The 14,770-nt window shown below is 51.5% G+C and overlaps 1 protein-coding gene across 2 annotated transcripts in view; it reads right to left on the minus strand.

The window, feature by feature from the left end:
• Nucleotides 1-5,646, minus strand: part of MEAF6 (MYST/Esa1 associated factor 6) — a 28,230-nt gene extending 22,584 nt beyond the window's left edge. For both annotated transcript variants that reach the window (XR_009865914.1, XM_062190988.1), the window contains exons 1-2: nt 5,528-5,646; nt 4,477-4,592 (exon numbers count right to left, since the gene is read on the minus strand). Coding sequence is in view for 1 of the 2 variants with exons in the window: in XM_062190988.1 (XP_062046972.1) it covers nt 4,477-4,592; nt 5,528-5,617 (206 nt within the window). In the remaining variant the exon portion in view is untranslated. The remainder of the gene's footprint in view (nt 1-4,476; nt 4,593-5,527) is intronic.
• Between the last annotated feature and the right edge of the window lie 9,124 nt (nt 5,647-14,770).

Here is a 14,770-nt window from a genome sequence, read left to right on the forward strand (position 1 = left end):
CAGATGCTGCGTAGGAGGGCTACGTCCCATACACGAGCCTGCTCTCAGGTTCCAGCTCTGCTCCTGATTCTAGCTTCCTGCTGTGTCAGCTGGGAGGCACCCGATCCCTGCCACCCACACGGGAGACCTGGATTGAATTCTGGGCTCCTGGCTTCAGCTTGGCCCAATCCCAGCTGCTGTGGGCATTTGGGGAGTGAACCACTAGAGGGAACAGCTCTGTCTCTGTCTCTCTGCCTTTTAAATAAAAGGAAAACAATAAAAAATCTGTTTTAAAAAAGGATCAAGGGGCTGGTGCTGTCATGTAGTGGGTAAAGCTTCCGCCTGCAGTGCTTGCATCCCATATAGACACCGGTTTGAGTCCCAGCTGCTCCAGTTCCAATCCAGCTCTCTGCTATACCCTAAGAAAGCAGTAGAAGATGGTTCAAATCCTTGGGCCCCTGCACCCATGTGAGAGACCCAAAAGAGGCTCCTGGCCCCTGGCTTCAGATCAGCGCAGCTCTGGCCATTGTGGCCAGTTGGGGAGTGAACCAGAGGATGGAAGACCCCTTTCTCTTTCTCTTTCTCTCTCTCTCTCTCTGCCTCTCTGTGTAACTCTGACTTTCAAATAGATAATTAAAAAAAAGGATCAAGAGTGGCAATGACTACTGAAATAAATTTGAGAAAGCGTAATGTCCAAAATTACTTTTTAATTACAGTGGGGGAAAAAATGTACTTTCACAGCAGAGAAATCCTGCAATTCAACTTAACAGCATCCGAAATGGGACAATCTGACACTGATAAAACAGAGACAGATAATAAGAGGTATAAAGTAACATGCAATGTTACTCCAGAAATGTCTAAAGGATCTCTCATGAAGTCACAGCAAGAAAAATCTGGAACTGGAGCATTCTGCAAGACAATATCATCAACCACAACACCACCAAAAGCAGTGAGAAAGGGACAGGCATCTAGGGCAGCAGCCTAGGCTGCTGGTGTGGAACACCCAACCCCGGCCTTGCAGGAATCTGCGGAGTGAGCCAGTGGATCAAAGACTCGGTCTCCTTCCTTTCAAATAAAATAAAAGTAGACAAACATTAAACAAACAAAACGAATGAGGGATTATCCTAAACCTTAAGACTAAAGAGGGGCCAGCGCTGTGGCATAGCAGGTAAAGCCGCCGCCTGCAGTGCCGGCATCCCATATGGGCGCTGGTTCGAGTCCCGGCTGTTCCTCTTCTAGTCCAGCTCTCTGCTATGGCCTGAGAAAGCAGCAGCAGATGGCCCAAGTCCTTGGGCCCCTGCACCCATGTAGGAGACCCAGAAGAAGCTCCAGATCCTGGCTTCAGACTGGCTCAGCTCCGGCCATTGCCGCCATCTGAGGAGTGAACCAGCGGATGGAAGATCTGTCTCTCCCCTCTCTCTGTCTGTAACTCTACCTCTCAAATAAATAATAAAATAAAATCTTAAAAAAAGACCAAAGACAAATAACAGCCAAACGTGGTGAATGAAGCTTGAGCAGATCCTGGGTCGGAACAAAGCAGAGCGTTCTGGGACAACCGAGGAAAGATGAACAGACTGTGTGCCGGATGTTTTAATGCAGTATTAATTTTCTAGGTATGATCATTGTGGTTAGGTCAACGTTCTTATTCTCAGGAGGCAGCCGCTGACAGCTACAAAGTGTCGCGCATAACCTCTGCTCTAACTCTGTAAGGCTTCAACAAGAGAAAGTCTAAGGGGAGCAGGCACAGAAGCGCAGAATGGTGTGGAGGAAACCTGTGTGGCGACTGAACAGTTCTGTGCACTGACTGTGGTTACATGAACCCACACATGTGATAAAATGACATCCAACTGTAGATACACATTGTACCAATGTGCATGTCCCGGTTTTGATGTGGTCCCATATAGTTATACAAAACCCAACCAGTGGGGCAAACTTGGTGAAGACTACATGGGGCCTCTGCACAATTTTTGCAACTTCCTATTAATCTATAAATATCTCAAATCTTAAAAAAAATTTTAAGGTAGATATAGGTGTTTACATAGGTAGATTACAGTAAAGAAAACCAAGCAAATTTGGCAACATGTTAACAACTGGTGGATGTAGATGAAGAACATCGAGTGCTCATGAACTATTTTTTCAACTTTTCCATAGAAACAAAAATTGTCAAAGGGCAGGCCTTTGGCATAGCGGCTAGGCCGCTGTTTGGGAGGCCCAGAGAAGCCGACAGGCTTGAGTCCCATCTGCTTCCAATTCTAATGTCCTGCTAATGTGCGCCCGGGGAGGCTTCAGGTGGTGACTCAAGGAGTCACCCAGGAGAGACCAGGACTGAGTTCTGCCTCCAGGCTTCAGCCTGCCTTCAACCTGATGGAAAATCTCTCTGCCTGTCACTCTGTCTTCCAAATAAATGTAAAAAAAATTCTACTAGGGGCCGGCGCTGTGGCACAGCGGGTTAATTGCCCTGGCCTGAAGCGCCAGCATCCCAAATGGGCGCCGGTTCTAGTCCCGGCTGCTCCTCTTCCAATCCAGCTCTCTGCTATGGCCTGGGATAGCAGTGGAGGATGGCCCAAGTCTTTGAGCCCCTGCACCCATGTGGGGAACCCAGAAGAGGCTCCTGGTTCCTGACTTTGGATCAGCGCAGTTCCAGCCCTTGCGGCCATCTGGGGAGTGAACCAGCAGATGGAAGACCTCTCTCTCACTCTGCCTCTCCTCTCTCTGTATAACTCTGACTTTCAAATAAATAAATCTTTAAAAAAAAAATTCTACTTAAATTTTTAAAAATTTCCCAAAGTTGTAAAGAATCTTTTTTTTTTTTTTTTTTTTTGACAGGCAGAGTGGACAGTGAGAGAGAGACAGAGAGAAAGGTCTTCCTTTGCCGTTGGTTCACCCTCCAATGGCTGCCGCGGTAGGCGCGCTGCAGCCAGCGCACCGCGCTGATCCCATGGCAGGAGCCAGGTGCCTATCCTGGTCTCCCATGGGGTGCAGGACCCAAGCACTTGGGCCATCCTCCACTGTACTCCCTGGCCACAGCAGAGAGCTGGCCTGGAAGAGGGGCAACCGGGACAGAACCGGCACCCCGACCGGGACTAGAACCCGGTGTGCCGGCGCCGCAAGGCGGAGGATTAGCCTAGTGAGCCGCGGCGCCGGCCAAAGAATCATTTTTTTAACATTTTACTTATTTGGGGGTTAGCACTGTAGCGTAGCAGGTTAAGTGGCTGCTGGCATCCCATATGGGCACTGGTTTCTATCCCAGTGCCTCCACTTCCAATCCAGCTCCCTGCTGATATGCCTGGAAGGGCAGCTGAAGACGGCCCAAATGCTTGGGCCCTTGCAACATGCAGGGGACCTGGATGGAGTTCCTGGCTTCTGGCTTCAGATCAGTCCAGCCCCAGCTGTTGCACCATTTGGGGAGTGAACCAGCAGATGAAAGATCTCTGTCACTCTGCCTTTCAAATAAATGAAATATTTTTTAAAGGATTTATTTATTTGAAAGGCAGAGTAACAGAAAGGGAGAGACAGAGAAAGAGAGATCTTCCTGGCCAGCGCCGTGGCTCAACAGGTTAATCCTCCGCCTAGCGGCGCTGGCGCACTGGGTTCTAGTCCCAGTCGGGGCGCCGGATTCTTTCCCGGTTGCCCCTCTTCCAGACCAGCTCTCTGCTATGGCCAGGGAGTGCAGTGGAAGATGGCCCAAGTGCTTGGAACCTGCACCCCATAGGAGATCAGGAGAAGCACCTGGCTCCTGGCTTCGGATCAGCGTGGTGCGCAGGCCACAGTGCGCCGGCCGCGGCGGCCATTGGAGGGTGAACCAACAGCAAAGGAAGACCTTTCTCTCTGTCTCTCTCTCTCACTGTCCACTCTGACTGTCAAAAATAATAATAATAACTAATAATAATTTTTAAAAAAAGAGAGATCTTCCATCTGCTGGTTCACTCCCCAAATGCCCACAACAGCCAGGGCTGGGCCAGGCCAAAATCAAAAGCCTAGAACTCTACCTGGGTCTCCCACACAGGTGGCAGGGACCCAACCTCTTGGGCCATCTTCCACCGCCCTTCCCAGCACATCAGCAGGGAGCTGGATTGAAAGCAGAACAGCTGGGATCAGAACCGGCACTCTTAAACAGGATGCTGACATCACAGGGTGCAGTTTAACCCCCTGTGCCACAAAGCCAGTCCCAAAGAATAACACTGTAGTACAGTTGCCACACAGGTATGGCAAAACTTCCGAGGGTTGAACTCACGACTGATTAAAATGTGGAAAACACTAACAGAGCGGTGCGGGACTGTCACACGCCGTACTCCATCCAAGCCTTATGCAGCTCTTGGGCAGGGCCAGACTCCCCCTGTTCTACTCGGGGAGGCAGGGGCAGAGCCTCAGTGCCACCCAAGCCCAGACCTCCCTGCACACCACCACCTGCCGGCTGCTGCCTCCCGGCCCCGCGGCTATCAACAACACACAATGCCACAAATAGGTATTTCGAGGGCACAACCTTTGGAAACTCACTTTTGGTTGGTTAGGTAGCGGTCCCAGCCACGAATGATATTGCCATACATCTGAGTGTCTTCCAGGTAGCTTCCTTCAAAAGCATAGATCTGTCTCTCCAAGTTGGCCAGAGTCTCCTGGGAGATGACAAGCCAGGCCGGGGATTAGCTGTGCCCACACTGAAAGCCTGACACTGGGCTTATCATAAACCCAAACTCACCCACATTAAACTACCTTCGTGGAAGGCTGGAGGACTCCAGGAACGGTAGGCCATTCAAGTCCAAGAGTCTGGATCTTTCGGGGTGATGGCCCGACCCCTCTGGGAACAGAACGGACTCCCCAGAGCCTGTCCCCAGGTAAACGCCCACACGTGCGGAATTCTGCACAGGGTTCTCGGAAACCCAGGTGTCAAGAACCGGGCCGAGGCTCCACGCCCACGCACAAAGGGGACCGCCACTAGGCGCGGGAAGAGCGAGGCACTGGGCACTGCCCTCCCGTGGGCTTGGCGAGGACGCCGGCCCCGGGCTGCCCGTTGTCATGGAAACCTGGAAGGGCGGCAGCAGGTGCGCCCAAACGCGGGGTGCACGTCACGGCTCCCAGTCCTCGTCCCCCGCCTGTCACCTTCTGGAACGATCACACCCCTGCCCATCCCAAACACCCTCCCACGGATGGACTCCCAGGACCAAAAGGATGCCCCCCCCCCCCATCCTCTCAGAGACCAGACCGGCTCCCACACTCGGCTCATCCCCAAAGCCCACCCGCAGGCCGGGACCCGCCTCTGCCCGCGCCCACCCGCACGACCCACGACACGCACACGCCCCGGCCCGCGGCGCCCGTCCTCCTCCGCGCCGCCGAGGCCCGCTCCCCGCCCCCTCCGGGCTCCGGCCGCCGCTCCGCCTCCGCACCGCCGGAAACGGCGCTCGGCGGCACGCGCCCCCGGCCCAGGCCGCCGGACTCCCGGGCCGCGCGCTGCGTCCCCGGAGCAACCGCCGGCCTGCTGCGGCCGGGCTGCCGGTCGGCGGCCGGGCGGGCGCGGGGCCCCACGCCGGAGCCCCGGGTCCCAGCCGCTCACCGCCAGCTCCTGCTTCCGCTTCACGAGCTCGGCAAGCTCCCGCCGGGTGTCCGGGATCTGCGGCGGCGCCGCCTTGTTGTGCATCGCCATGTTGGGCTGAGGCGGGCAGCAGCGGCGGGAGGCTGGGGGCGGGCCCTGCGATCCGCGGCCGACCGCCAGGGGGCGCCCGCTGCACTGCGCCTGCGCGAGCGGCTTCCGGAGACGCGCGCCGCCGGGCGCCGCGCTTGGGCGGGGCGCTGGGGAACCCTGCCCCGGGGATGGATCCGGCGGGCGGGGCTGCTGCACCTGCTGGGATCTGCCTTTCGGCCCTGGAATTGGCCGGCGGGCTTTAGGGGCACCGTGCGCTCACAGTGTCCAAAGCCAGGCTCCTGCTTAAAGCTCTTAGTCTCTTGTACAGCCCCCCTGGGGAATGACTTTTCACTGCCACCGAGGGGCCCCAGTCAGAGCCTGCGGGTTATCCTCACTCCACCCACCCTGGGTGAAGCTCCTGGCTCCTGCTTGGCTTGGCCCAGCCCTGGCCATTGCAGCCGTTTGCGGAGCTGTAACTCTGCCTTTCAAATAATTTTTTTAAAAAAGTATCCTTTATTTGGGGGTGGGCATTTGGCTCAGGAGTTAAGCACCAGCTTGAGATGCTGGTGTCCCATATCCAAGGGCCCCAGTTTCAGTCCTGGGGATGCGGATTCCAGCTTCCTGCCAACCTGCACCCTGGGAGGCAGGAGGGGATGTCATCGGATCCTGCCACCCACTTGGGAAACCTGGGTTAGGTTCTAGGCTCTTGGCTTGGGCTTGGCCCAGCCCCAGCTGTTGTGGGCATTTGGGGAGTGAAGCAGCCAATGGAAGCTCTCTGCCTCTCTCTCTCTTTTTTTTTTTTTTTTAATTTTTTTTAGATTTATTTATTTTTGACAGGCAGAGTGGATAGTGAGAAAGAGAGAGACAGAGAGAAAGGTCTTCCTTTTTGCCGTTGGTTCACCCTCCAGTGGCCACTATGGCCGGCGCATCGTGCTAATCCGAAGCCAGGAGCCAGGTGCTTCTCCTGGTCTCCCATGGGATGCAGGTTCCAAGCACTTGGGCCATCCTCCACTGCCTTCCCGGGCCATAGCAGAGAGCTGGCCTGGAAGAGGGGCAACTGGGACAGAATCCGGCGCCCCGACCGGGACTCGAACCCAGTGTGCCGGTGCCGCTAGGCAGAGGATTAACCTGTTGAGCCATGGCGCCAGCCCTCTCTGCCTTTCAAGTAAGGGAAAAACGTCTTTAATGCTTTACTTTTTACTATCTATATTCTCCATCTTGTCTATCTGCTAACTTTTGGAAATTTCTTTTCGTGTATAGATTTAGTAATCTGGGATCTTGCCGAGCTCCCTTATTAATTTTAGGAAGGGTTTTGTAGTCCAGATTCCTTGGAATTTTTTCTGTGATAATCATTTTATTTGCAAATAGGGAATTGTCTTATATTGTTACTCCTTCCCAATATGTATACTGTTTTTAAAATATTACTTTTTAAAGGCTTATTTTATTTATTTGAAAGGCAGAGGGAGAGAGGGACAGAGACAGAGACAGAGACTGAGAGATTGAGCGATCTTCCATCCACTAGTTCAATCCCCAAATGACCACAACAGCCAGGCTGGATGAGCCTAAACCCATAGAGGTCTCCCAGATCGGTAGCAGGGCCATCCCCAGCTGCTTTCCCGGGCACACTTGCAGGAAGCTGGACTGGAAATGGAGTAGCTGGAACTCCAGCCTGCACTCTGATACGAGATGTGGGCATCCCCAGGAGCACCTTAAGCTGCTGTGGCACGACACCAGCCCCTGAGCGCTCTTTACTTCCTCTCCTGTCTTACTGTGCTGATCAGCACTCCCAGTCATATAATAAATACGAGTGAGGAAACTAGACATAGTTGCCTTATTTCCTATCTTTGGGGAAAAGCACTCCATCTTTAACCATGAGGTATAATGTTAGCTGCAGGAGGGCTGTAGGTACTGTTTATCATGGTGAGAAAGTTCCTCTGTGTCCCTAGGGTACTGAGAGTTTTTATCATAAATGGTATTGACGTTCATCGGGTGTTTTTCTTGTGCCAACTGACACGTTCATATGAATGTTCCTTTGTTAAAGATGTATGTATGTATGTATTTGAAAGACAGAGTTACAAAGAGGAAGAGATACGCACATACATAGAGGGACAGAGAAAGGGATCTTCCATCTGCTGGTTCGCTTCTCAAATGCCCACAGTAGCCAGGGCTGGGTGAGGCTGAAGACAAGAGCCAGGAGCTCCATCTTCTACTTCCACATGGGTGGCAGGGACCCAGGCATTTGAGCCATCATCTGCTGCCTCCCAAGGTGCAATTACAGGAAGCAGAGCAGCTGGGACTTGAGCCCCGGTATAGGATGTTGCAAGTGGGGGCCACACCACCAGCACGTGAGTGTTTTTCGTCAGCTTTGGATTATGTAAATTCACGTTCAAATGTTGAACCAGACTTGCCTATCTGAAATAAACCCTGCTTGGCCATCTTGTGTAACTTTTTAATATACTGCTGTATTCAATCTGTTAATATTTTGTTGAGGATTTTTGCAGCTAACTTCATTAGAAATATTGATCTGTAGCTTTTCTTTTGTACTGTCCTATGTATTACTGGCATTTTAAATGAGATGTGAAAGTTTCCCTGATTTTTTTTTTTTTAAAAGATTGATTTATTTTACTTGAAAGTCAGAGTTACAGAAAGGCAGAGGTGGATAGAGAAATTGAAGTCTTCCATCTGCTGGTTCACTCCCCAAATGGCCACAACAGCCAGAGCTGGGCCCATCTGAAGCCAGGAGCCAGATGCCTCTTCTGGGTCTCCCACATGAGTGCAGGGGCCCAAGGATTTGAGCCATCATCTACTGCTTTCCTAGGGTATAGCAGAGAGCTGCATTGGAAGTGGAGCAGCTGGGTCTTGAACCGGTGCCCATATGGGACACCGGCATTGCAGGTGGCGGCTTTACCCACTATGCCACAGCACTGGCCCCTGAATTTTTTTAAAGATTTATTTATTTATTTGAAAAGCAGGATTACAGAGAGAGAAAATAAGATACAGAAAGAGATCTCCCATCTGCCACTCCCTGTATGGTAACATTAGCTGGGACTGGGCCAGGCTGAACCAGAAGCTTCATCTGGTCTACCATGTGGGAGTGGGAGGGACTTGGGTCATCTTCCACTGCTTTCCTAGGCACATTAGCAAGGAGCTGGAGCAAAAGTGGAGCAATCAGGTGCCCATTTGGGATGCCGATGCTGAGGCACCAGTTTAACCCCTTGTACCATAGCAACAGCTCCTGTTCCCTACTTTTCTTTAAAATATTTATTTATTTGAAAGGCGGAGTTTACAGAGAGAGAGATTCTCCACCTGTTGGTTCACTAGCCAAATGGCCATGATGGTCAGAGCTGGGACAGTCTGAAGCCAGGAGCCAGGAGCTTCTTCCAGGTTTCCCATGTAGGTGCAGGGGCCCAAGTCCTTGGGCCATCTTCTTTCCCAGGAGCATTGACAGGGAGCTGGATCAGAAGTGGAGCAGCCAGACTCCAAATGACGCCCACGTGGGTTGGCAGCACCACATGCAATGGCTCCACCGGCTAGGCCACAGCACCAGGCCCAGGGTTGTGAACATTTTTTTTTTTTTTAATTTATTTGACAGGTAGTTATGGACCGTGAGAGACAGAAAGAAAGGTCTTCCCTCCGTTGGCTCACTCCCCAAATGGCCGCTACGGCCAGCACTGCGCCGATCTGAAGCCAGGAGCCAGGTGCTTCCTCCTGGTCTCCCATGCGAGTGCAGTGGCCCAAGCACTGGGCCATCCTCCACTGCCCTCCCGGGCCACAGCAGAGAGCTGGACTGGAAGAGGAGCAACCAGGACAGAACCTGGCACTCATATGGGATTCTGGCGCCGCAGGTGGAAGATTAACCAAGTGAGCCACGGTGCCAGCCCTAGGGTTGTGGACATCTTCACCACCAGGATGATGCCCAGCGTTAATGTTCGGTAGAATTCTCCAGGATACCCTCACCAGCTGAGCCGGGGATTTCTTTTGGAAGCTTTTTTTAATCCAAAATTCAATTTCTTTAATAGTTACAGGATTACTCAGATCAGGAAAGATTGGTAGTTTATGGTTTGCAAGGAATTGGCCCATTTACCTAAGTTAATGTACATGGAGGCAGGCCTTTGTCCTTGTGATTAAGCTATGAGTTGGGACATCTTCATCCCCTCGTGAGATGAAGTGTCTGGATTTGCATCCTGGATCTGCTCCCATTTCCAGTTTCTTGCTAGTGCAGACCCTGGAAGGCAATGGATTACGGGTCAACTAATTAGCTGCCCACCCCCCACCCCCCGCCAAGTAAAGGGGCTAGTGTGTGGCACAGCAGGTACAGCTGGGGCATGCAATGCCAGCATCCCATTAGGGCACCAGTTTGAGTCCCAGCTGTTCCATTCCAATCCAGGTCCTTGCTAATGCACCTGGAAAGCAGCAGAGGGTGGCCCAATTATTTGGGTCCCTGCACCCATGTGGAAGACCCTGAAGAACCTCCTGGCTCTTTGGCCATGGCAGCCATCTAGGGTGTGAACCAGTGGATGGAAGATTTCCCTCCCTCCTTCTTTAAGTTTGCCTTTCAAATAAATGTCTTAAAAAAAAAAAAAAAAGGTTGAGGCTGGCGTTATGGTGTATTGGGTAAAGCTGCCACCTGTGACATCGGCATCTAATATGAGCAACGGCTGGAATCCCAGCTGTTCCACTTCCGATCTAGCTCCCTGCTAATGGCCCAGGAAAAGCAAAAGAGGATGGCCCAAGTGTTTTGGCCCCTGCTACTAACATGGGAGACCTGGAAGAAGTCCTGGCTCCTGGCTTTGGCCTGGCCCAGTCCAAGCCATTGTGGCCATTTTGGGAGTGAACTAGTGAATTGAAGATCTTTTTCTGTCTCTCTCTCTCAACTCTGCCTTCCAAATAAAAGTAAAAAAAATAAAAATATTGGCCAGCACCGCGGCTCACTAGGCTAATCCTCTGCCTGCAGAACCAGCACCCTGGGTTCTAGTCCCGGTTGGGGCACCAGATTCTGTCCCGGTTGCTCCTCTTCCAGTCCAGCTCTCTGCTGTGGCCCGGGAGTGCAGTGGAGGATGGCCCAGGTGCTTGGGCCCTGCACCCGCATAGGAGACCAGGAGGAAGAACCTGGCTCCTGGCTTCCAATCTGCGCAGTGCGCCGGCCACAACGCACCAGCCGTAGTGGCCACTTGGGGGGTGAACCAACGGAAAAGGAAGACCTTTGTCTCTGTCTCTCTAACTCTGCCTGTCAAAAAAAAAAAAAAAAAAGTATTTAGATCCCTGCTTTGCATGTGGCAGACCCAGATTGATCTCCTGGCTCCAGGCTTCAACCTGACCCAGCCCCAGCCAATTACAGACACTTGGGGAGTGAACCAGTCAGTGGTTCACTCATGCTTGCAACATCCCATATGAGAGGGCTCATGCTCTCTCAAAAAAAAAAAAAAAAAAAAAAAAAAAGACCTGTCTTCTGTTCAGATTCTCTCTGAAACTCTCTGATTGTTTTAATTCTTTTTTTAAAAATTTACTTGTTTATTCTAAACACAGAGAGAGAGAGATTGATCTTCCATCCGCTGGTTCACTCCCCCAAATGGCTGCTACTGCCAGGCTGGGCCAGGCCGAAGCCAAGAACCAGGAGCTTCATCCAGGTCTCCCATGCAGGTGCAAGGGCTCAAACACTTGGGCCATCTTCCCATGCTTTCCCAGGCCATAAATATAGAGCTAGATTGGAAGAGGAGCAGCTGGGACACAAACTGGTGCCCATATGGGATGTCAGTGCCGTAGGTGAAGGTTTAACCCACTATGCCACAGTGCTGGCCCACTTGTTTTAATTTCTAAAAGTTCCACTTGGTCTTTTAACTCCATTTATTTCTTTTTGGGCCATCTATTGCTTTCCCAGGCCATAGCAGAGAGCTGGATCAGAAGTGGAGCAGCTGGGACTCAAACCGGTGCCCACATGAGATGCCAGCACTGCAGGCGGAGGCTTTACCCACTATGCCACAGCGCCGGCCACTTAACTCCCATTTCACAGGTTCCCATTTCTTTTTCCCTTTGGGTAGTTTCAAGTTTGTCATGTGCTTCTTTGAAAACAGTAACCATGGGGGCGCTCTGGCATAGCAGGGTAAGCCACCTCCTACAACGCTGTGGGCATCCCATATGGACACCAGTTCTTGTCCCAGCTGCTCCACTTCCAACCCAATTCCCTGCTGATGTGACTGGGAAAGCATCAGAAAATGGCCCAAGTGCTTGGGCTCCTACAATCAAGTGGGAGACCCGAAAGAAGTTCCTGGTTCCCAGCTTTCGTCTGGCTGAGCTCCAGCCATTGTGGCCATTTGGGGACTGAACCAACGGATGGAAGATCTCTAACTCTGCCTTTCAATAGATCTTATTTATTTGAAAGGCATAGTTACAGAGAGGTAGAGGCACAGGCAGAGAGAGAGAGAGAGAAAATGATCTTCCACCCACTATTCACTCCCCAAATGGCCACAATGGATGGAGCTGGGCCAATTCAAAGCCAGGAGCTTCCTCCAGGTCCCCCATGCAGGTGCAGAGGCCCAAGGACATGGTCCATCTTCCACTCCTTTCCCAGGCCATAGCAGAGAGCTGGATAGAAAATGGAGCAGCCAGGACTCGAATCAGCACCCATATGCGATGCCAGTACTGCAGGTAGCAGCTTTACGTGCTACACCACAGCATCGGCCCCAATAAATCAATCTTTACAAAAATATAGTAACCATGATCATTTTATAGTGTTTTATAATTCAAGTACTGAAGTCTATGAAAATCCATTTGTGACCTTTTGGTTTTTGCTGGTTCTTCCCTACTGTGCCTTATTTTCTTGTGTGCTTCAGAAATAAAATCATATCTTTCAGAGGAAGAACATAGAAATACTTGAGGGGCTGGTGCTGTGGCACAGCAGGTTAATACCCTGGCCTGAAGCACCGGCATCCCATATGGGCACCAGATTGAGTCCTGGCTGCCCCTCTTCCGATCCAGCTGTTATTGCCTGGGAAAGCAGTAGACGATGGACAGAGTCCTTGGGCCCCTGCACCTGCGTGGGAGATCAGGAAGAAGCTCGTGGCTCCTGGCTTTGGATAGGCACAGCTCCAGCTGTTGTGGCCATCCAGGGAGTGAACCAGCAAATGGAAGATCTCTCTCTCTCTCTCTGCCTCTCCTCTGTGTAACTCTGCCTTTCAAGTAAATAAATAAATATTTAAAAAAAACACTTGTAAAGGTAATTTAAAAAATTTCCTTCCTCCAGAAAATAATTTTAACTTAGTTTTTTCAGCAGACCTAGAGACACTAACAGTTCAGGGTTAAGATTCATGTTCCAGGCTACAGAAGCCTGGGACGGTTCGACATGTAATCCACTCTTCACTCTGAAAGGTTGGTTCCTTTCTCTGGGAAATACCTGCTACTACTGGATTCCTCTCTGGGCTCTGGGTTTTCACTTCTGTCCCATCCAACCCAGAGTAAGGTCTGATTTGCCAGAACCAAATGCGTTCTTCATTTCTTTCTGGATTTTTGTGGTGTTTTTTTCGTGGCTGGTAATTTTTTTACTAAATTGTCAGTTTTTGGATGCCCTGAGAGATGTTTGTTATTTTTTATATGGGTGTGCTAGCTGTTTTCAGCAGGAAGGCTCAGCAGATAACAGTCCACCACTACCAGCAGAGCTCTACTCCCACACTGAGGTGCTCACAGGGCTTTACGAGGTTATCACCCAGGCATTTCCAAGTGGCGTCCTGCAAGCCTAGAAACATTCCTTTCTTTCCTGGTCTCCCCCCAGCCTCCTCGAACTACCTGCTCCTTCTTACCTGATTTTCTTTGTGCTTTCATAATTCTCAACCCTTCTCCTATACAGCAAGGCTGTATAGGAGAAGTGGCTATTTTGTTTGTGGCTGCTGGGTGCATGGACCTGCAAGGGCCAGACCTTGTAATCGCAAACTGCAGCAAGTGGTAGAGTACAGTGGTTGAGAATGTGGCATCTGGGAGCTAGCACTGTGGTGCAGCGGTAAAGGCACTGCCTGCAACGCAGGCATCGCACATGGGCGCTGGTTCGAGTCCTTGCTGCTCCAGTTCCCACCCAGCTCTCTGCTAATCTGCCTGGGGACGCAGCAGAGAACGGCCCAAGCCCATGGGTCCCTCAACCACATGGGAGACCTGGATGGAATTCCAGGCTCCTGGCTTCAACCTGGCCCAGCCCTGGCCATTGCAGCCATTTGGGGAGTGAACCAGTGGACGGAAGCTCTCTTTCTCTCCCTCCTGCTCCCTAATTCTGCCTTTCAAATAAATAATAAATTACAGAGAGGCAGAAGGAGAGAGAGGGAGAGAGGGAGAGAGGGAGAGATTAAAGTCTTCTATCTGCTAGTTCACTGCCCAAATGGCCACCATTGACAGAGCTGAGCTGGTCTGAAGCCACGAGCCAGGAGCTTCCTCTGGATCTCCCACGTGGGGTGCAGGGGCCCAAGCACCTGGGCCATTTTGCGCTTCCTTTCCAGGTGCATTAGCAGGGAGCCAGACAGGAAGTGGAGCAGCCAGGACCTGAACCGGCACCAATATGCGATGCTGGCACTGCAGGCAGCAGCTTTACCCATTACGCCACAGCACTGGCCACAATAATAAATCTTAAAAAGAACATGGCATCTGCAATCAGAATTGAGTCCCAGTCCGGCCTACCAATGTGTGACCTTCACTTCTGTATGTTTCAGGTTTCGTTTTCTGTTTCACTGGGCTATGAGGATGAAACGAGTTCACTCAGAGCTGTGCCTGCTACATACAAAGCGCTTCTCAGTACTGGCTGGTTTTATTATTGAAGTCTCAGTTCATGGCACTTCTTCGGCACTCAAGTGCTGAGTTACCTGTGTGCTTTTACTAACACAATTTTCAAGTAGCTCTGGCTGTGAGCGGGTGAGGACTGGCCTGGTGCACTCTACCCATGACAGTCCTCACTCACTATGATTTTCTTGAACCCTTTGTGAACTGGGCGTCCTAATGCATTGGTTGTCTTTTCCCTCCCCCTGAGCCCTCCACTAAGCTTTGCAGGTAGGACAGTCCAGGGGCTAGACCACTGAACTGGGACCGGGGTGATTTCGCATCCCAGCCCTGCCACCGACTTGCTGTGGGGCTTTGGGTAAACAATTTCATCTTACAGGACCCTTTCCACTTAGTCCAGTCTGCTGTTCTCTGAACCGTTCA

This window comes from Lepus europaeus, chromosome 5 (assembly GCF_033115175.1).
Source record: "Lepus europaeus isolate LE1 chromosome 5, mLepTim1.pri, whole genome shotgun sequence".
Lineage (NCBI taxonomy): Eukaryota > Metazoa > Chordata > Mammalia > Lagomorpha > Leporidae > Lepus > Lepus europaeus.